The sequence below is a fragment of the Tiliqua scincoides genome, chromosome 2, assembly GCF_035046505.1.
Source record: "Tiliqua scincoides isolate rTilSci1 chromosome 2, rTilSci1.hap2, whole genome shotgun sequence".
In the NCBI taxonomy this organism is placed as follows: domain Eukaryota; kingdom Metazoa; phylum Chordata; class Lepidosauria; order Squamata; family Scincidae; genus Tiliqua; species Tiliqua scincoides.
Window position 1 is genome coordinate 195,653,434 of NC_089822.1, and position 23,717 is coordinate 195,677,150.

At 44.8% G+C, this 23,717-nt stretch overlaps 1 protein-coding gene across 4 annotated transcripts in view; it reads left to right on the plus strand.

Annotated features, from left to right (window-relative positions):
- The window catches only part of GRIA1 (glutamate ionotropic receptor AMPA type subunit 1), a 232,930-nt gene that overhangs the window by 116,679 nt on the left and 92,534 nt on the right, over positions 1-23,717 (plus strand). For 3 of the 4 annotated variants that reach the window (XM_066615103.1, XM_066615102.1, XM_066615104.1), the window contains exons 3-5: positions 6,936-7,175; positions 7,678-7,862; positions 13,090-13,143. In XM_066615103.1, coding sequence (XP_066471200.1) covers positions 6,936-7,175; positions 7,678-7,862; positions 13,090-13,143 — 479 coding nt within the window. The remainder of the gene's footprint in view (positions 1-6,935; positions 7,176-7,677; positions 7,863-13,089; positions 13,144-23,717) is intronic. The other variant, XM_066615106.1, reaches the window with a different exon arrangement.

Consider the following 23,717-nt stretch of genomic DNA (forward strand, 5'->3'; position numbering starts at 1 on the left):
AGGCAGAGTGCAGTTATCCTGCCTCTACCTCTTAACCTTCTGCTATGGTGCCGCCACTGTGCTCTCACTCTGTGCGGTCCTATTTAAAATAAACCAGATGTATGGAGCATTCCAAGAATACTCCCAGCATGCTGCACTCATTCTGTGTACAGTCAGTTCTCTTTGTATGCAAATTCACTATCTATGAATGTGCTTATCCGCAAGAGGCAGAATTACTACCTTCTCTTGTTATCCATGCCTCTGTTCTCATCTGCTGTGCAGAGACCTTCCAGAGGCTGCAGGGACCTTCAGAATGGTGCCTGTGACCAGTGCAGACCATTTTAAAATGGTTGGCGGATTCTGTGGTTCTCACACATTTAGCACCAGGACCCACTTTTTAGAATTATCTGGAAGTGATGTCATGACTGGAAGTGACATCATCAAGCAGGACCATTTTAAACAATCCTAGGCTGCAATCCTACCCACACTAACCCAGGAGTAAGTCCCATTGTCTATCATTGTTAAAAGCATATACAGAGTAGCCTGTTCAAAGTACAGGTCTGTAACATTTCCCCAGATGCAGTCACATACCATGGTAGCATCAAGTCTAAAACTTTAAAAATAAATTATTGAAATGAATGAGGACTCACCTGAAATTGGCTCGCAATCTACCTGGTAGGTCCCGAGGGGATTGGACAAGTTTCTGGAGGAAAAATCCATTACGGGGTACAAGCCATGATGTGTATGCGCAACCTCCTGATTTTAGAAATGGGTTATGTCAGAATGCCAGATGCAAGGGAGGGCACCAGGATGCAGGTCTCTTGTTATCTGGTGTGCTCCCTGGGGCATTTGGTGGGCTGCTGTGAGATACAGGAAGCTGGACTAGATGGGCCTATGGCCTGATCCAGTGGGGCTGTTCTTATGTTCTTACGACCCACAGTTTGAGAAACACTGCACTAGGGGTTCCAGGAACCTAGTGGATAATGAGAACTGGCTGTATTTTAAACAGGGTCATATTATGGAATAACAGTGAGAAAGCAGCAGTTGAAAGTAAAGGAGCTGGTTCTACCTCCTCTCTCCCCCCTTTTCTTACCCATCTGGATGCTTTCTTGAGCAGCATGGAGGTCAATGAGAAGGAGGATGAGGAGGAGTTTGTGGCAGTGGGATGCATGCACAAGGTGATTTATTGGTTTTGGTTTGTCGGAGGGTAGCAGGGGCAGCATCCCCCACAAAAAAATCAGATGGCATCTCTATTTGGCTGCTTCTGCCTATTCCACCATCACCTTCAACAGAAAGTGAGTCCAGCTTCTGCAGATGAAAGCACTTTGAAAAAGGACTTTAAGTATTATATGGTGAATTTTCACTATCCTGATTACCATACTGAAAGAACTTCCATGTAAAACACACAACTTCATTGTGTAGTTCCAGCTCTAATTCCCAGTCCTGTCAGTTAGGCCCTTTTTGTTTAGTAATGGAATATCTCTGCACTGATTTAACAGCGAATACAGTACTGTGCTTCTGTTTATGTCTTGCGCACATGCACAAGAACATTATCAAAATACACAGACACCAGCACCTGTGCATATTGCTAGCTAACGTCCATATATATGTATATCAGCGACCATATACTGTATGAACATCCGGGCTGAGGTCAGGATGATGCATTTTCCTCTAGGTGGGTATGAATGCATTGAGAAAAATTGCAGTGTGAGAAGCAGCACTCAGGTGGAATTTCTTGGGCAAACTAAAGTGATTATTTATTTTGAGACTCAGTAGGAGCAAAGAGGAGATGAAGCAGTATTGACCTACTTATAATCCCTCAAGGCAGACAGAGTGACATCTGCTAATTAAGGTGCTCCATGAATTTATAATGTAATTGAATATTTTAACTAGCACTTATACTAGACTAATACCTTTAATGGAGTATCTTATCCAGTCCCAGCTATTAGCTGTGCATAAAATAAAGTAAGCATCATATTTTCTTCTAAGTTCTCCATTAGAGAATGGAGACCCCTTTTACACATTGCAGTGGGAAAGTTTCAAATTACGGGGTGGAAAGTTTCATAGTGGCTCACAACCTCACTGCATGGATGCTTTAGTGCAGGCGTGTCAAACATGTGGCCTGTGGGCCAGATGCAGCTCCCAGAAGCTCTTTATCTGCCCCCCCCCCGTTTTAATTGGACTCTCCCAGAGCCACTCTTTCAGCAGTGCAGCTTCTCCCCAGGCATCACTTCGCAGAGCACCTCTTAGCTGCTAAACTGCAAAGTGAAACCTCAACAGAAGCAGCACTGCTGGAAAGGTGACCAAGCTTTTCCATATCTTGAAAATATAACCAAGATTTGCATATTTTTTACTTCTGCCATTTGCAGCTGATGAATTCCTACATGAGATCAAATGCTTATTCTTGGCCATCATCTGCCTAATGATAACACTTCCTGCTTGACATCATCACTTCAAGTCCTCAGCATGCACCAGGAATGTTATTCAGTCCGCTATATGAAACAAGTTTGTCACCACTGCTTTAGTGGATAATGTAATTTAGATTCACGCTGAAGACTTTCTTGCGTTTGTTGTCTGGGAGATACCCCAGCAAGTCACTTGGTATCAGAAGGCATATAAATTGTGTGTAAAGAACTGAGGAACTAGAAATAAGAAATTAAGTTGGTACTTTGTGCTTGGAGTTAACACTATGTCTTTTTCACCATGAGAGTTTGTAGCCAGCATCTGCCACCATCTACTGGTAGGCATAACATTAGTCCACATCTATCTGTTCTAACAGGAGGTTAGAACTGGCTGCTGCTAGAAGGAGCAAAAAATCCTTTTTGATTATTGCCAGTATGATCTGAGATTATAATTTATTTGAGAAAGCTAAGTGTTAGTCTTTCCTTATGTTTCCCTCACTGACACCAGAACAACACTGGTAGTAGTAGCTTCCTCCTTTTCTGCCACCTCTCCATGTCGCTAGTTCCAGGACCAGCCCCTTCATGAAAACAACTGAAATGGTCACCTGAGGAAGCAGATTGGTCAGGGGCCCCCTGGAGTGGAAGTACCTAATTGCTGGATGGAAGGAAGACTGGATTGGAAGGAGAAAGGATAGAGTGGGGAAAAAAAGTGTGGAGGGGAATGGAACTGCCAAGATAGAACATAGCAGAATGGGAGGTCATCAGGTAAGGGGGGCAGCATTTAGCATGTTTCCTCGGCTATCAAGAGGCCTTGGCCAACTCTGACAAACTCTGTCAATTGGGAGACTATTAATAGCAGTCTCCTATTCCATGGTGTTTTAAGTGCCTGACTTAACCCGACCCCTCCTACCTAACCTGCTGAAGACCCTGGCCTTCTCGCTGGTGCTCCTGCAGCATGTGCTACTGGGGTATACTTCACAGTTTCTTTTCAGCAGCCAGGGCTGGCAGAATGTGCATGGGCAGCCCAATAGGATTCCTCTTTGGTTTCTTCAAAAGATACACCATTTACTGTGTGGCTTTGAATTGTCCCTTTCTTTGGATGGAAGAATATAATTGTTTCTATGCTTCTCTACATATTCAATCTGAGCAGCTCTTTGTATACGTGTGAGAGTTAAGGAGATCCATTATGCCAGAATTTGAGGATCATTCATCTAAATCAACATTATAGCTGGTGGCAAAGACTGTAGGAAAGGTGAGCCAGCTGTTAGGAAGATTTGGAAGAGGACCTTACCCCGACAGTGTTCATCACACAACATCTGAATGTAATGAATGAAAGCAGGTGTGGCTAAGAGACTGAGCTGCACATTAGAATTTTCCCATGTTCATCTTGCCTCTGCCTTGAACTTTCACCATGTGGCCTTAGGCAAGCCTCTCCCCCTTGGTCTCAATTCCCTAGCAGCCATAATGATGCTTAAACACTGTACAGGATAGTTTTAAGTACAGCATCAGGATAACAGATGTGAAGTGCTTTGCACACTCAGAAAGCATTACTGTATATAAATGTTAAGTACTGGGCTAGATGTTATAAGTTTGGAATCAGGGGAGACTAAGGGCCCAATCCTGAACAGTGCATGCCAGCTTACCGCCGGCGCGTACTGTCGCAAGCAGGCCTGGGCCCGTGTTCCACCTCCTGGTGGTTGCCTGGACAGCTGGGTGGCAGAGAGGTGAGTGGGGGTGTGGGAGGAGGCGTTCTTGGGTGGGGGGAGGGCAGAGGGTGGGAGGGAGGTGTGGAGGGGGAGTGAGCAGGAAGGAATGAGGGTGGAGAGCTTGGCTCCACCAGTTTCTGAGCCCCATGTCAGACCATGCAGTCTCCAATTCTGTGTTGGCTTAAGAGCTGCTGCAAAATCAAGTAGTCCCATTGCAGGGCTACTTCCTTTACCCGGTTCCTCCAAGGAGCTGCCACGGGCTGCCCAGTTGTGTATTGGATGCTGTGGTAGCAGTTTTGGCTCTAAAGCAGACCTGCACACCGGGCAGCTCAGGATTGGGCTGTAAGGGTGTGATCCAAACCCCATGCATGGCCAGCGCAAGTCCCTTGTGTCGGCCTGGGAGGGTTGCAAATGTGCCGTAAAGCACTTTTGCGCCTTCTTGTGAGTTGACTGGACTGGCGCAGGTATGTGCTGACCGAGCCCAGTAAGTTTGCACCAGCTGAGGTCAGCTGGCACAGGGGTTGGGGGGGGGCTGCTTCTTTTTACTCAGATTTGCACCACCTCTTTAGGTGGCACAGATCCAAGTAGAACCATGGAGGTTTCTGCGGCGCTCCCTGGGGTAAGGGGAATTTTTTCCTCTTGCCTCTGGCCAAGCATCAGCCAGCCCAAGACTTGCACTGGATACAGCACAGGCCCACTGGCTTGCCTGTTCTAGCACAAGTTAGGATTGCACTGCCCAGTAGAGAACATATTTTTTTATTTTTAAGTTTTCCAGAATATCCCACAGTTAAGCAGATACATCTGTCCCCTAATATTAAAGCCAGAAGCTTTGTTAGGGGCAAAGTGCTGTCACTCTCAGTGCCTTCTCTTAGGAAACGTATTCATAGTAATTGGAATGTACCATAAAGAGGAGTGAAATTGAATCAGCCTGACAGCATCAAGGCCTGAGGTTGACAACTCAAAATATGCTACTGTCCCACAGCATGTGCTTCCCCCCTGGATATTTGTAGGCAGGCTTCTAGCACTTTTCTGGTCGCTTTCAAGTCCTCTCCTGAGGAATCTGATGACAGAGATCAAGACTTTCTGCATAGCAGCAACCAGAATTATTGAAATCAGACACAAAGAACTCTGGGACAATTTAATGTTTTTCAGCTTTGGTTCTAGCTATGTAAACATTCAATTTCTTCAGCCATTCTATATTAGGGAAATCCCTTATATGACCTTGAACGGCGGTTCTGAAACCTTTGGGCTTCATGATCCAGCTCGTCATCTGTGATGGGTTGTGGGTTCACAACTGGCTGATGCGCTGCTTGGCATTATGGGGTGTGACACAGAAGTTGCTTCTTAATTGTGCTGGCACAGAATTTGTATCATTGGCCACATCACATCATGCAATGCATACACAAACTGTGGATCATGACCCACAGGTGGGCTGTGACCTGATTTTTGATTAGTTACAGGTCTGGCATGACCAGGACGATGCAGGGCAGTCTGTGGTGTGATGCAGCCAATTTTTCCCAGCTATAGTTTTAAATGTATTCATATTTAATTATTAATTCCCCATGAAAGAGAAGAATACTTCCATAGATTTGCAAAATGTATAACTAACATAGGGCCCAATTCTATCCAACTTTCCAGCACTGGTGCAGCTGCAACGCAGCCCCGAGGTAAGGGAACAAATGTTCCCATACCTTGAGGAGGCCTCTGTGACTGCCTCCTTACCAAAGGATGCAGTTCTTACCCCATTGGCCCAGCTGCACCAGCCCTGGAAAACTGGATAGGATTGGGCCCATAATGTCCTATCTTCTGTGAGCTGTATGTTTTTATCAGTTATCAAAACCATGCTTCTTTCATGGTGGTGTTCATTGCATTGAAATAATGTTAATACCTTTTTTTTCTCAAGTCATGGATAGTCTGTGTAAAATGATTGCACACTGAGGCAGTCCTTTCTTCCTTCGCTGAATTGGGGGACTGTTCTGAATGTGGCATAGCATAATCCCACCAGCTTTAAAATCATGATTTTATCAGCTGCACCGCATTTTGAAGAATCAGAGCCCAATCCAAACAAGCTCGCGCAGGCCCAGCCCCAGCGTGCATTGTTGCAAACGTGCCATAAGTCTCACCTGTGATAGTCCACGCAAGTCCTGTGCTGTAGCTCGCTCAGCATGAGCCCGCTGGTGTCGGTGTTCTGGGGCAGGGGGAGGGAATGTGGCAGGAGGGAACAGATATGGTGACAGGCTCTGTCGCCATATCCCGAGCCCTCTCCCAGCCCGGGACACCCTACATGGGTCTCTTCGAATCAGCACCCACTCAATAGCAGGTGTACATCCAAGGAAACCCATCGGGGCCACCTGGTGATTACTCCAAGTAGTCCCCTACCCTGAGTAGCCCCGGTGCTGCTGAGTAGCCCCATGGGATGCAGCAGTAGCCATTTTGCTGCTGCAGCCCCAGGCACTGAGAAGCATTGGATTGGGTTGTCACCCAAGGCTTCTGTTCTCATTGGTGACAATAAGGCAGTCATTTTTTAATCCTTTGTTGTTCAGATTGTTCTAAAGTTTGGATTGTGTGCCTGCAGTAGTCCAAGAACCAGTAAGCTATCAATAACTTCATTAAGAGTTGCTCTAATGATCTCATCTCACTGATGGTCTCAGACTCATCCAGATCCAAAGCAGGAATCTGACAGGCGAAGAGTTAAACATGCTTGATTAGTCCTTGATTTTGTCAGTCAGTGAGATGTGGAGCAGCTTTGAATGTTATATATACCAACCAACAAATTAATAATCAAGATATGGAAAGCTTAACTAATTTCTTTTACAGCTTCTCTTTCTTTCTTCTCTCTTTTTTTCAGTCTGTTCCCAGTTCTCCAAGGGTGTCTATGCTATCTTTGGCTTTTATGAGAGGAGGACTGTCAACATGCTCACATCCTTCTGTGGGGCACTCCATGTCTGCTTTGTAACACCCAGCTTCCCTGTTGACACATCCAATCAATTTGTTCTTCAGTTGCGTCCAGAACTGCAGGACGCCCTCATCAGTGTTATAGAATACTACAAGTGCCAGAAATTTATGTACATTTATGATGCTGACCGGGGTGAGTTATGAATCAACATTGAGGGGAAGGCAGGGGGAAGATGTTGGGCCCTTATTAGTCATAGGAAGTACCAAAGTTTAAACCTGCCATAAACGTACTAAGATTGCAATCCTACACACATGTACCTGGAAGTAGGTTCCATTAAACTCAATAAATAGCCATGCACAGGATTTTTGCAGGCAGGTTCCTTAGGCTAACCACCACCTCATAGCCTCAGGATTACCTCATGGGGGGGGATTACCTATTGGGGGGGGGAGAAGAATAATGCAGATCTACCTTACAGGATATTGTATAGCATGTGAAGTGCTTGAGCCTTCTGAAGTTCTATTTAACTATTGCTTCTTGACATGAGGGTTAATGAGAATAGGGGTGAGCGATATGTATAAATGCATAAACTCTGGAAATTGTCAGAAAAGAAAAGGCACACAAAAAGTCTTATCTAAGAATTACTCCAGGGATTCATGTTTGCTTCCTATTCTAAGCTAACCTCATCCCATTTCAGGCTTGTCAGTCCTTCAAAAAGTGTTGGACACAGCCGCAGAGAAAGACTGGCAGGTGACAGCTGTCAATATCATGACAACGACCGAAGAGGACTACAAGTCACTCTTCCAGAATCTGGAGAAGAAGAAGGAACGGGTTGTGGTGGTTGACTGTGAATCGGAACGGCTAAATGCTATCTTGGGCAAGGTTAGTCCTCACCACAGGCACATATAAGGCAGGGAAAGGATGAAGGGTGGAACAGAGAAACCTGAAAGAATATAATAGGTAGACATACTTTTACACTGGAGGTTCTTCTCATTTATCTGTCTTTATTGCTTGATGCTGATATTGTTTTAATCGTCTGTAGTAAGCTACCTTGAGGCCTCATTTGGGAGACTAGAAAATATAATATAAATATAATATGACCTCCTCCTGAACTGATATTTGTTGAAGACACAGCAAGGGAAGTGTTAAAAACATGCATTAAAATTCATACCAATAAATCTTACAACTCAACCATTGGATACGATTGGGCCCTAAGTGTCCTGAACAGGCAGCATGTTTGAGGATATTGGGGTTTTTTTTAGAGAGTGATTGCACAATTAGGTGTGCAAGGTGTGCAATTCAGGCTGCAATCCTAACCACAGCTTCCTGAGAGTAAGCCCCACTGAACAAAATAGGACTTACTTCTGAGTAGACCTGGTTAGGATTGTGCCCTAAGTCAATTTTGCTTACAATAATATGCTACAACCACTCTGATATGCATTGTGAAAGCATAGCTGCATTTGCGGAACAGCATCCCTAGCATGTCAGGCCACTGTGCAGGAAACGAAGAATATCTGTGGAAATAAACTGATGTGTTTTGCAAATCCCTGTACAAATTGCATGTCTGTTCTAATGCATAAAAAATTGTCCACAGCAAACATCTGCTGCGCTGTAACTCTGGGATTAGAGTGTTTATCAGATTAATCTCACTATTCCCCTGGGCTCCTCCCATCTGTTTATTTGTAGTCACCTGTTGCCTTCTGTTTCAAACCTGTGATTTATGCTGCAGAAGGAGCTATTTCATTCTATAGCTTTCCAGCCCCATGGTCACAAAGTATTCCCAATTCTTTAATGTACTGTAGACTGTTCTATTGAAATATAATAATAAATGGGAAGGCAGCAGGATTTGACTCTCAAGGTTCTAATGAAGGTCCTGGGCTTACTTCTCTGGAGAGCCAACTTTTATCTTTCATCTATCTTTTATCTTTTAAGTGAGCAGAAAGTGGAGAACTTCCTAATGTGCTCTAGTCCTGTAGGCTTTGATATTCCTGCACCTGCAATTTGTAACCCTGGTTCTATGCACACGGCAGCATATTTAAAGTCTTTTAGAGACTGACTACATTTCATTTGATTTACACGGAAGGATGTATTGTTCAGAGATCATCGGGAGCACATGCAGCCAAAGCTCCTTTGCTCTCTCCTTGAATGCTGGTCATTTGAAGGACCTCTGTGAAAAGAGGTGTGCCCTCACTGAGCCAATGTTATTTCTAGGAAATAAATCTCAGAATCTACTTTTACGCCCTTCATTTTATGTTTAATGGCATGTATATCAGAGATCAACTTTTTTCTTAGCAAAAATCTTTTTTCCTCCCCAGCAGGGCCAGGCAAGACACCGTGGCACCTGACGTGGTGTGCCAAATGCTGGTTTTTATTCTATTGGAATAAAAACAGCTTATCTAATGAAAGACTGTAGCATTGTTTTGGATACATTTTCAGTTTCTTGGCAGAGTGCATGTCCACAGTCACATTTATTTATTTATTTATTTATTTATTTATTTATTTATTTATTACACTTATATTCCACCTTTCCTCCAAGGAGCTCAGGCTGGCTTTCATTATTCTGTTCCCACCCCATTTTATCCTTACAACAATCCTGTGAGCTAGGTTAGGCTGAGGGAGAGACAGAGATTAGCCCAAGGTCAACCCCTGAACTTCAGTCCAGACAAAGCAGGAATCCAAACTTGGGTCTTCTCAGTTTGTCCTGTATGCTAACCACTACACCACTCTGGTTGGTGTGTAATAGGGCTATAGGTAATAGGTACCTGGCAATAGGTAATAGGTACCTCTGGCTATAGGTAATAGGGTGCCACACTCTAATTGAACTAAAAAAAAGTCCGCTTTCTGGGCCGTATGCTTTTAGGATTTGGTCTGTAGCAAACCAATTAACCTGGATTATTATGGTGATTTTGTTGTCCACAGTCTGCCATTTTTGTAGCATAACAGCCCAATCCTCAGCTGCCTGGAACACAGGGCTGCCGTGGCACCAAAATGGCTACCACAGCATCCAACGTCCAACCAGACAGTTTGCAGTGGCTCCTCGGGAGAAGGGGACTTTTGTTCCCTTCCCCCCGGTAAGGGAGAAACATCCCTGCAATGGGGCTACTCGATTCTGCGGTGTCTCTTGAACCACCGCAGAATCAGAGAGTTCTATGTCAGACCATGTTGGGCTCAAGATCCAGTGGAACTGAGCTTCACCAGTCCTGCTCTCCTCCCACTCCGCTCCCTCCCCCCGCCATACCTCCCTCCCTCCCTCCCTATCCCCCCACTCCCCCACCCTGGAATACCTCCTCCTGCCTCCCCCACACCCCCACACACCTCTCCGCTGCCAGGTGGTCTGGGCAACCACTAGACAGAAGAACGCAGTCCCAGCGCCGGAGTTTAATGGGACATACTTCTGAGTACACATGTATAGGATTGCACTATAAGAAAATAACAGAATCAACAGGACTCTTGCCCACACATATAAATTGCAAGCTTTTATGACAGCATTTTTATGACAGAGTTTTGTGGCAGGTTTTGCAAGCATGGCCTCTTCTGTCAAAGTGCTTCAACATGAGAATGCATCTCACCAAGTGAATTCTTCCATAGCATAAAAGGGAACAAGCAACGTTTAAATCCTTGCTGTACACAACCAGGGACCAAGCTATTCTGCAGATTAAAGAAACCTGTGCATATTCTTTCTTTGAGAGCAAATATTAGATGTGCTTCTGGTAACCAGAATGATTGCAAAAATCATTTCCAAACAATGGAGAGCAATTGACATTTCACTTGTTTTAAATCTCACTTTCTGGGTTCATTTGATTCTATGTATGTCCCACCTCTCTCACCTGCACCGATATTCTTCCAACACACATTTACCCTCCTCCTCCCAAAGTCATGAAACTTAGTCTCTTTCTATGGTTAGGAGAAATGTATGTAACAGAAACAAGCCTTTCCTAAAAGTTCATGCTGATCTACACCAGTTCCAGACATATTTGCTTCAGTCATTATTTAATTATCCCACCCAGGAGATCTGTGCGGTGTTGAAAGGTGGTGAAGCCTTACTTATTTGTATCCAGAAGCGCTAACAAACGTCTACTTGGATAACACTAATTGAGGTGCTGGGATATTAGCATAGAAGTCAGACAGCTTTTAATGTATACTCAAGAGCATTTCAGCTGCAAAAGGCTAAAGCAGGTGAGCCAGTTAACATATGAACAAGTGTCCAATAACTGCTAATCCATTTGGTGATAATTGTAGAGCGAAGGATCTTTATGACATTGTTTAGCATTTGTGCACATCTCACCTGGGTATTGATGTTTAATTGAAAACCCATTCATACAGCTCCCTTCTATGGTCATGTGCTCTGAAAAAAAAAAGGCCTGGAATTTAATTTGTTTTGTATGTTTATTTGGGTTTATAACTGGAAACCTAATAAAAATACAGGCGCGACAAAAGAGGCTGACACAAATAGCTCACGACTTCTCTCCTTGGCCAAGAACACTCCCCTCCATTCCAAAATTGGCCTTATCACAGAGCTTTTGTTCCACGGACGTTTGATAGGAGGGCGCCATCCATTAATATTGCGCTAGTGGACACAAATGGCTCCAAACACAAAGCCAATAAAAATAGATGAAGAACAGGACAACTACATTTGCCCTTTAAGAAAGGTCTTTCAATTCCAGAAAGGCAGCAGAAAGGTATTTATTATTGGCAAAGAAGCATGACAGCATTATGGACCGTTCCACATTTCTGTTGACAAAGAAGCAGTAAAACTGTCGTGAGTTCGGCCCCAGAAAGGTCACAGTGGTGGTGGGTAAAGAATAGTCAGACAACAATAAATGTTCTTTATAGAGGAACATCTTATATAAGCTCACACTCTGTCTTCCAATGACATCTTCCAATGGCTAGATTTGAGTGCTCTGGGGCAATGTTTGCTCTCAATGCATTGTGCAGAGTGGATCAAATTGAATGCAGTAGAGTAGTGCCATGCCCATGGTGTTGGAAGGGAGGGGGCAGAGCAGAGCAATCAGCGAAAGCACCCCCTTCCTATGGTAAGATATCCCACCATTCAGGCTAGTTGCTGTTAATAAAACAGACATGGCTTATTGACCACAATTACAGATGGATGTATTTGAAAGCCATTCCTTGATATCCATACTTGTAGGCCGTGAAATATACCATGCAATGTACTATCCGCAAATGCTTAATATTCCTAGCTACCTTTTGCTAGGAAGGTATGCTATCTTTTCTGTTCTTGTGAAGGTTTGTTTATTTTAAAGTTAATTTCAAGTTTTTTGTATGTTTTTTTTAACACCAGTATATTTTAAGTATTCTATGCTATATTTATTTTTTCTTTCTTTTTCTCCCAAAATGAAAACCAACTATTTAAAAAATCAGTAACACATATACAGGAGCAGAGGCTTAGTTAAGGTTTCATAAGAAATATTTTATTGACCTCCCAATCTTATCTAAACGCTGCACTGGCAAAGCATGCATTCCATTGGCAGGCACTGTAGCAAAAGCATTATAAAGTGCTTTGCAACAGCACAAGGCCAGGAGCCTTCCTGTGTGTGTTACAGGATGCTGTCAGGATGCCCACGGGACCAAGTTAGTCCAGCACAGGGTGGGGGAAGGCAGTGGGAGGGGGTTGAATAGTGCAGGGGAGGGTTGTACAGAATGGTGAAAGGGGAGTGGGTGGGTGTTTCAGGCCCAGGAGGCTGCAGGATCAGTGGCACTGGTGTGCACCATATCCAAACCCCCTTCCTGGGCCTGATCCACCTGCATGGATCAACACAGACGTGTGCTAGCTATAGAGCTGGTGCAAGTCCAAGTTAACCTATAGTGCCTGCTCAGGCTTATCCAGGGGCAAGGGGACAGGGTAGCCAGCATCACTGTATCGCTGCACAGAAATTTAGTGAGGATTGGGCTGCTACTCCTTCAGTCTGATGAGAACTCTCAGCTTGAATTGGGAAATATTTTTAAGTAGCTTTTCTGTCATCCTGATGCAAATTTTCTCTTTGAAGCACAACTAGGCTAAAATAATTACAGAGGCAGGAGATACTTTGCAAAAGTTGCTTAACTTTTCCAGGAAATATTAAATAAAATGCATTGTGTTTCACCATTGCAGATCATCAAGCTTGGAAAAAATGGGATAGGATACCACTATATTCTTGCAACTTTGGTAAGCGAGATCTTGATTGTTCATGGTTGCCTGCAATGTGTATTGTCTGATCAATGCCCTTTTATTGATTGTAAATTGATTACTCATGGAAGGTGCAAATATATTAGAATGTTTTGCACAAACCGTAGAGGGTCATAGTCGTGTGATACTCACCAGCTAACAGTACAGAATGCACATATAGAGGTTCATGTCACAGCTTGGAGTGTTCTAATTTTTTAATGTAATTCTTGAAAACAAATGTCTTTGTTGGGAAGTGTAATCCCTAAATTTAGTACAATTACAAAGATAGGGGTGGAATGAAAAGAGAGACTCACATCCTTACTTGTCTCCTCATTCCTGTCAACTGATCATTTCAATTGATCAATCAGTGCCTCCCTGGGCAGTTTCTTCAGGTAGCAGAATAGCCTCTGCAGATATCTTACAGAGGTTATCTAGGCATCATATATCTATGGCAGTTTCTTAAAGTATTAGTGTCCTTTATCTGACTACTATCCAGTTAATGCAAAAACATCATTCTGGAAAAGACTAAGGAAGACTAAGACTAAGAGACTAAGGAAGTGCCAAGAAAATGTATGCCTAAACTAGGATCATCATGGTTTCTGTCTTAAACAGAAAGAAGAGGAATGTGAGAACATTTTTTAAATCGCACAGTAATGAATCATTAAGAATAACAAACACACATGGCTGTGATCCACCTCATTTATCATATCAGCAGATACACTAAGGACACAATCCTAACCCCTTCTGTCAGTGCTTTCCAGCACTGGCATAGCAGTGCCAATGGGACATGTGCTGCATCCTGCAGTTGGATGTCACTCATGGAGGCCTCCTCAAAGTAAGGGAATGTTTGTTCCCTTATCTCAGAGCTACAGTACCCTTATGTCAATGCTGGAAAGTACTGACATAAGGGGTTAGGATTGCACCCTAAGTGTATATAATGATAATTGTAACTGCAGTGTCTGTATTAGATTTAAATCTTCTATAATCCAGAAAACATTACTTGCTATGAAGCGATTCCACTTGAAGGTCAACAGTTGCCAGGTTTGGGTTAGCAAGTCATTACTGAATGTTTATAGCTGTAAAGGAGACTAGATTTACAGCCCAATCCTATCCTTCCTCCCTCCTCCCCCACTGATGCAGCCACGCCAAAAATGGATGCACTGTATCTAGCAGAGGGGGTGGATTGGAAGGCTTCAGCAAGGGAACAGGATTGCTGTTGGATCCACCCTTTTCTGCAGCCTCCCTGCCCCTTTCCACCCAGTGTCTCTCCCTCCCCACCCCGTTCTGCCCCCCCCACCTCTCCCACTGGTTTACTTGCTCCAATGGATGGCCAGCAGTCTGATGATGTGGGCTGGAAGGCTCCAGACTTCTGATGGCACTCCAGCAGTGCTGAAGGACTGCCTTTTATGAGAGGTGCTGACTGTTTTACAGCAGTCAGTGACCTGTGGATCATCACAGTGCTGCCCAGCCCCATAAGGATTGGGCTGTAAATTAATTTAAGCAGCTTCATAGTTTGGGAGAGATAGAGTAGATGCAGATTTATGGCACACATCGGTAATTCCATATTCAAGTGGATTTTTTGTGACTCTGTATTTAGGTGCCAATCATTTTGCTTATGTCATCTTATGTCTAAAGATAATTTTGCCACCAATGAGGCTAATATTCAGACAAAAGCACTCTCTCTCACACACACACATTCAAAATGACAAATGTTTTGGTGAAGTTGGATCCCATGCATTTGACGAGTCTCATGCAGTGAGAAGACTCCAGAGCCCTTCTGTCTTTTTGTTCTCTAATGTGACTGCTAATAATTGTTTAAGGGTTTGTTATTGTGTATGTCATGGCCACATGGCTTCAATATGTCCGTACTTTCAAACTCATTTAATCTAGGCCACCACACAGCTATAATGTGCTATAATGACTTTCACTCTCCACTAAACTGCACAACATTTCCGTCAGTGTACCAAAAGTGAAGTGTTCCATGTCCCATTAGCAATCCCAGGAGCCCTCTCAGCAAAAGAACAGATTGGGACTTCAGTCAACTATAATATTCTACTTACCGTTTGACTCAGTGGTAAACATTGCCTTTTTAAAGACGAGGCTGTTGAAGACGGAGATGTGGGACTTGGTTTTTTCCTCCTTCATGTTTGTTGAAAATTAGGTCAGCATATAAGTGATGCGCTAAACAAGAAAAGATGTTTTATTAGGTCAGGGAAGGGAGGAAGGGGCTCAGTGATGCCCCTGTCCTCTGTACCACATGACTGATGCAGACGAACGAAAGATATATCGCTGTCTGTTTTACAATGCAAACCTATGCTTGTCTACTCAGACATAAGCCCCACAAAATTCACTGGAACTTACTCCCAGGAAAGGTTGCATAGGATTGCAGCCTCACAGTTCAATCCTAACTTCATCATGAGCCAGCGTAGCCATCCCTACTCTGGCTCAGAGTGTTGTGAACATGCTGTAAAGAATGTTTGTGACTGCTCTTGAGCTGGCAGTGCTGGCCCAGTGACCTGTACTGGTCTGCCAGCACTGTGTCCAGGAGTACTGCTGGCTGTCACAGGTAAGGTTGCACCGAACAGTGTGGGGGGTGGGCGAGGGCATTTTGGAGGTGGAGAGGAGGACTTTTTGGGTGGGAGTAGGGCAGAACAGGAGCAGATTGGGCCTGTGAGGGGGCGGGATCAGGAGAGCAGGACTCCATTGTATCCTAACCCCCGGGCCCACCAGGCATTAAATAGCTGGCACAGATCCAAGAAACCCCATAGAGATGGTTGGGCCTTTGCTCGGGGTAAAGGGAAAATAGGATTGGGCTGCCTGATTTCCAATAATGGCACTTCAAAACTCTTGGCATCTGTGGGGAAAATCCTCTGAAGAACATGCAGCAGTCTGCTCTCAACAGCTTTGCAAGCAACCCAGGATTCTTCAGAGGACGTCTTTTCAGGTCCCCTTGGCAAGGCAAGGCTAGAAGTAGAGCTGCCAATAAAATTCTGTCTGAGGTAACATTTGGAACAAATTGTGAGAGTGCAGGCAGGGGGAACATCACCTCAAGCAAAACATCTGAAGAATGCTGGCGGAAACTGGGAGATTTTCTAGACATTTCACAGAGTGTCACAGGGGAGCCTATTCAATTCTAGAGTGGCGACTGAATTTCTATCCAATGAGACATTTAAAGCAAATTTGGAGATTCCTTGTCATTTGAGTTTCAAGGGAAGCTAAAAGAATTTCACTCATGCTGTAGCCCTGTGCACTTACCTGTCAGGAAATCCCATGGAACCCAATGAAACTTACTTCTGAGTAAACCTGCGTTGGACTGGGTTCTATGACTGGTGATATTTCTCACAGGGGTTTGCAGTGCACATTCCTTATCACTGAATAGTTTGTCGGCATGTCTTCTCACAAAAATATTCTGCTTTGGTCTGAAGAACTACCAAGACTTGGGCAGGCCCAGTGGAATCACTGAGGAAGATCCTACAGGCCAGTGGTTCTTACACGTTTAGCACCTAGACCCACTTTTTAGAATGAGAACCTATCAGGACCCACTGGAAGTGATGTCATGACCGGAAGTGACATCATTAAGCAGGAACATTTTTAACAATCCTAGGGTGTAATCCTAGCCACACTTACTCAGGAGTAAATCCCATTGACTATCATTGTTAAAAGAATATACATAGTAGCTTGTTGAAAGTACAGGTCTGTAACATTTCCCCAAATGCAGTCACATACCATGGTAGCATCAAGTCTAATAGATTAAAAATAAAATATTGAAATGAATGGAGACCCACCTGAAATTGGCTCACGACCCACCTGGTGGGTCCTGACCCACAGCTTCAGAAACACTGCTCCGGGCCACATCACAAATTTTTGTTTTCAGCTTTTGTCAGTTTCATAAAGAGGCTTGCTGTGCAGCATGGAGGGGCTGCTGTTCAAGAAACACAAGTCTCAATCTCCCTGGAGTGTGCAGAACTAGTCCTGCAGTTTTTCACTGTCAACTTTCAGTGGTTTCCTCTGATTTAAGTGATTATCTGGGATCTTGCCTGCCAAATTCCTTGTTGTTTTGCCATCACACAGCAGATACTTGCCTGGTAGCAATTGTGAAAGTTCAGAACTTGAAGGCCTACATAGCTCAGCAGCAGACCTGGGGCAAACAGGGCAAATGTCCCGGGTGACTCCAGGACCACGTGGGAAGCCTTCTGAGGGTTCCAATGCAATCGGAAACAGTACTTCCGGTTTTCCAAAAGTTCTGTTTAAGACCACAGGGAAGCTTCAGAACACTTCCCCATTCGGTCCTGTAGCCGTGCAAGGCTCTGTCGCACTGGGTAAATATGGGGGATGGCATGCATCGGGGGTTGGCATCACGGACCTTTGCCCCAGTAGTGGCGAGGGGTAAGTTCGTTACTGACATAGCTTGGTATCTAGGAGTGTGGAACTAGGTTTTTCCTATCTCCGTTTCTATATACTCAAAGCTACATTCCATCTTATTTAAGTCTATGTGTTTATAGTTTTGCCAGGCAATCCCAGCAGAATTGTGAGTGGTTCCCCCACTCCTTTTTCGGAATACACATCTGATAAACTGACTTTGCTTGAGGAGGAAAAGGAGGGATGGCAGGAGTATGTGAAAGGAGCACGTGGAAGAAGCAGCATATGATTTTCCAGCTCTAGTCATTGTTGGAGAAAGAAATTATGTGTGCCCACTGAAAAGGGAGAGAACCAAAGAGAGGGGAAGGAAAGAAGCAGAGGGGAAAGGGGAGGGGGAAGTACCTGGCTCTCGTTGCCCTAATGCACAAAATTTATCATCAGCTGAAAGTGCTCATTTTGATGAGAAAACTGAGATTTTAACAGCTCAAATTGTAAGCAAAAGTACAAAATGAATGTTTTATTTTTGAGGTCAGCAGAACACATAAATGAATGTTTTCATGGCAGGAACAGCTTTTCTGACAAAATGGTTGTTCGCTACACGAAACAGCTAATGACTTTTTCATGTTCACAAATAGAAAAAAAAATCAATTCTGTGTTTCAGGAAACTGCAAAAAGCCTGATCTTAACAGTCCCTTCAGTTGTTAGAGAAGCAACGAGAGAGGAAGCACAAGCAAATCACACATCTTCTTGTGCATCTTGTAGAACATACAAAGCAAAGCCTTGTACATCATCCCAGAGACATGCATGAGCCAAGCAGACATCTCTCTGCAAAACATCTCTCCAGCGCATGCACACCCTTCACAGAATGACCCACATGACCTCATTGGAAATCGCAGAGTGACCTTTGCATGCAGAAGGTCCCAGGTTCAGCCCTGGCATATCCAGTTGAAGGATCAGGACTCTGAAATATTTCAGCCTGAGATCCTGAAGTTCTGCTGCCAGTCTTATAGGGCTAGATGAACCTATGACTGAACTTAGTACAAGGCATCACATATATAATATGTGAAGCAGCCCTTGGTGAACAGAAATCAGGTGGTCAGCCCAGTCCTATGCTCTGCCAGTTCATAGCATAAAGGGCTGCAGATGGAGCCCATACTGCATACCATGGTGGGGGTTAATCAGAGTGAGAGGTAAACAAAAATATCGTAAACAGTTCTCTGTAAGCCACCTAACTGTCAGTGGGCATCCTTGGACCCATGCGAGCTCTTTCGCTGCAGTAAATCTGAGGGAGTCAGAGGACAGGTCTAAACTAGAAAAAAGGGGTAGGATCTGGCACACACTGCTGCCACCAAAATCCATTCCCCTCCCACTCCTGAACTGTCCCTGTTACACCCCCGAACCACCTTGATCCTCCCTGAACTATTCATGACCCATCCTCAGCACAACCCTGTCTGCTCAGTGGGCTGTTGGCAGTCACACACAGCCTCTGGCCATTTGCACCAGCAAGTCCAGCGAGCCCAACGGTGGGACACTTTTCACACCACAGTAACTGGACTTATGACTACAGATTGCAAGATCTGCTGCCATAGACCCAGGATAAGATTGGGCCATAAATCTAGGTGCTCATATTCTAAATATCAGCTTCCAGAAGCCTGTTGATTTTTGTTGGGTTAGCCAATAAAAATGATTTGAGTTATCCATTTTTTTTTTCCATTCAAGTGTTCTTCATAAGGAATCAAAAGGTGATCTTTGGTGAGTCTAAAAGACTTGGCTGCATGCTTTTAAAGTCAGGGGGAAAAGCAGAACCACAGCCAGTATTATCGGAACAGAAAGTTAAGAAACCTTTGAGAGCCCATTCTTTTGCCATCATTCAATTTTTCCGTAACCTCAGCTTCATCTCTACATCTGATGCCAGTGATTTAGCTTTTATGAGAAGAACATCAGTGTTCTACTAAACAGAAGAAAAAAAATGTGGCTAAAAATATGACACCTTCAAATTGCTTGCAAAGGTAAAATGTCAGGGATACCTCATACCTAGAGAGTCCTTCCTTTTTCTGACCCCAAATCCTTTGCACAATTTGGAAGACTGATAACAGCATATAGAAGAATCATCTTAAGCATAATTGGGATCACATGGTGACAGTAGACTGAACATTAACCCAGGTCTTAAAGAGCGTCACTGGCTTTCAGATCATTTCTAGGCACAATCCACTGTCTGATCCTGACCTCCAAAGCCCTAATTGGGCTGGGTCAGGGAATCCAGAAGGCAATTTTCCAGGAATGGGAACTTGAATCAGATGCAGACTCACTGCCCAATCCTGAACAGTGCGCACCGGCTTACCACCAGCTTACCACCGGCGCGCACTGTCGCAAACATGCCATCAGGCACATTTGCAGGACCTATCGCCGGGCCAGTACTAGGGCTAGCGCCAGGCAGCCGCCAGAGCTCTGCTGCTTGGCAGCCACATGGACTGCCGAGCAGCGGAGAGGTAAGTGGGGGCATGGGGGAAGGTGGGGAGGAGGCATTCCAGGGAGAGGGGAGGCAGGCGAAAGGTGGAGAGGAGCCGTTCTGGGAGGAGGGAGGGAGGTGGGACCGATGAAGCTTCCTTCACTGGATCCAGAGTGTGTCGTGCTCACCGCCCAACATGGAGGCTCTTGATTCTCTGCTGACCTTTGGTTCGGCAGAGAATTGAGTAACCCCATTGCAGGGCTACTCAGTTTATCTGGGGGAAGGGGACGAAAGTCTCCTTCTTCTGAGGAGCTGCCAGTTGTGCAGGATGTGGCAGCAGCCATTTTCGGCGCTGATGCAGCCCCATGCCCTGGGCAGCTCAGTATTGGGCTGTCAGTCACGTGTGGTGATGACTCGGGCATTGACTTGAGTCTGAGGCCACTGACTTGGCACTCAGTCCCCGCAAATGCAGACTCAACTCTGTTTGTGTGTGGTGCACTTGCGTAATATTTTTGCGGCATGAAAGACCTTGTGGGGCCATGATTCAGACTGGGCAAGCAACAGGGAAGGATTAATGTTTTACTTTTCATCGAGCAGGTGTGGGGGAGAGGGAGCAAGCTGCCTTTTCCATCTCTGAAGGAAACGATGGTCATTGGACAAAGGATAGGCAGTCTGATTTGTTTCTTTGAATGAGGCAGGGCAGAAGGAGGAGCCCAAGGGGGTTCTTGCCTTAGAATTGACTGGACAACAAGGGAGAGAGAGAGGAGACAGGGAAGCTGGGGGGGGGAGGCAGTTCATAGCAATCACGCTTTCCAACACAAGGCTCCTCATGGCTCCATTGTTACTTGGGAAGTGAAGCCTCATTGAATGACCTGCACAAATGGGACTACTTCTGAGTACAGCTGCAGAGGATTGGATCATATTGGTAAGCCTTGCAGCTGCAGCTCCTCTCTCTTGCCTCTTCTGTCCCTGTTCTCCCACAGTCCCTACCACGCCCTCCTGCCTTGTTTACAGATGGGATGGGGGCAGCAGGAGAGTGTTTAAAGAGAATTCCCTCCCCCCCTCCACACACATCCTGGCAGAAGCTCTGTTTTTTTCCATGGTGCCATGGCTCGCTTTTTAAAGGAAAAAACTCATGACTGGAGTCTTTTGGAGATGTGAAAACACTCTGGGTGACTCAGAAAGTCCCCGTTAGGATTTGTTTTCAAATCGTAGGGGCGGAGACTCATGACTCGACTTGAGTCAAGCTGTGCTGGACTTGCCCGTCCCTGCCATTTTCTTATATGAACCTGTCCACCCAATGAGATCATCATCAGAGGGACCCTTCTGAGGTGAGGTATTTTTCATGGTGGCACCCCAGTTGGGGAACATCCTCCCTAGAGAGCACTCTCTTATCTTTTCGATTCCAAATCAAATCTATGTTATTCTCTTGAAATTCTGATGCGTATTAACATCTCTCAGGATGCACTCTTATCCAACTTTCCGGTGCCAATGCAGCCCCAAGGTAAGGGAACAGAAGTTCCCTTACTTTTCGGAGGCCTCTGAGACAGTCTCCCCACTGCTGAATGCAGCGCGCACTCCATTGACACAGCTGTAAAAGTGCTGAAAAGTTAGATGGGATTGGGCCCTGAGACTGATTGCAGAAATCAGATTTTGTTGTTGTTGTTGAAGCTTCTGTGCTGCTTGAGTGCAGAATTTTATTTTTTTAACAATGCTGCTAGCAATGCTGCTCCTTAAGGCCAGTGTATACACAAATACATCATACAGATGGGCAAAGTGGTAACTAACAGTCCAATCCTGAGCTCCTGTGGCACGCAGCTGTGGCGGCATCGAAAACAGCTGCAGCTGCATTCTGCACACCAATGGCAGCTGAGGGCAGCACCTCAGCAGAAGGGGACTTTCACCCCCTTCTCCTGGGTAAGGGAAGTAGCCCTGCAATTGGGCTACTCAATTCATCGCCGACCTAAAGGTCAGCGTTGAAGTAAGAGCATTCGTGTTGGGTGCTGAGCCCCACACGAACGCTCTGGATCCGATGGAGTGGAGCTCCACTGGACCCGCCTCCCTCCCTCCCTGCTCCCTCCCTTGGCACACTTCCTGTCTGCCCTTTCCCCACCTCCTGCTTCCCCATCACGCCTTCTCTCTGCCCTCTCCCCCCTCCCCAGAACGCCTCCTCCCCACCTCCCCCCACCCCCGCTTTCCTCTCCACAGCTCAGCGGTCCATGCAATCGCCGAGTGGCGGGAGCCGGGCACCCACCTGGCGCCAGCCCAGCGCCAGCCAAACCTAGGCCATCAAGGGCGCTCACCCAGCGGTAAGCCTCACAAACGTGCCTTACGGCACATTTGCAACGGTGCACACTGGCAGTAAGCCAGTGCATCAAGCCCAGTATTGGGCTCCAAGTTGGCAAATGAAAACATTTTTACAACAGGTAATATTCACAGAAACTATCTTGAGGCACAGGTTTAGGATCTCAATCCCAGAAGTAGTTGGTTTTTTTTTAACACCTCTAGAGAAATGTGTGCGATTAGTGAAGGGACATGTACAACTCTACACATCAGTAGGCCTTTGTGTCATTACTTGACATAAGTTCAATAAACATCTGTGAAGTGGAACGTAACGATTTATTGACACTCTGTTGGAATGTTCTTTTTAAATGAATCATGGCCCTATCATTTGTAAGGACAGGCATGCACTAATAAAACCTTTATGGCACAGCTTAATATGATGTACCGCTTGAGAGGACTTTATTAAACGGGCCCCATATATTCCGGTGGTGCTACAGTTTGACAGATTCTTTTTCATAACTGGCATGTAACATGAGTTAGATCCAGATAGGCGCTGCAGTCATTCAAGTGCAGACTGAGAAATTTTCTGTTTTCTACTGCAAAAAGAGGGCAAGATACTTGTGACTGGGGTCAAAAGAGAATAGCGCAAGGTGTTTAAATGACTGCTTTTTTCTCAGAGAACTGTACAGATGCAGAGGCTGGGAAAATGCCAGAGCCCTGCTTCTATCTCTTCTGCTGGAAAAGAGCAAAATGATTGAAATGACCCCATGCCACGTTCAAGAAATGCACACTGCATATATTTTTTTACTCTGGTAAGCATAAATTTTAAAGTCAGAAACAGAGATTGAAAGAATCCAATTCTTTCCCCTTCTCACTTGTGTGTACACAACAGTAATGTTCTGGGTTGTACATAGATTATATCCCCTCATGTTACTGAAAGCTTAAATGAAGACAGGACAGTAAAGAGTGCTGCTAGGATCAAACTCTAAGACACAACACCTGGCTTTCTCTGTCTCTCCCAAGAAAGAATGAAACAAGGAACAATTGCCAGGAACCTGAAATTGCTGGAAAATTGTAGTCACAACACCTCAGCAAAGCATTACTATACTGTGATGCTTTGGTATTGACACCCAAAGACCACGCATAACCTGAGCCAGCTTTATTAGCCTGCACTGCATTAACTCTCCCACTTTGAAATCCTCCTAAAATCCCCTTTCCTAGTATTTTACTGTCCATCTAGTAAAACTCTAACTGAAATGTCAGGTCCAAAACTGCACCTGTCTATATGCTGCTCCTTCCATTTTGCACAGGTGCTCTTATCTTGTCTCACCCCTAGTTTCATTGTTAAACTGATTCTGCAGAGCCCTGGCAGTTTCAGTTTTTATACTGCATGTTTATATATATATATATATATATATATATATATATATATATATATATATATATTGCATTCCTTATATATTACATGGTTAGATTTTTATGT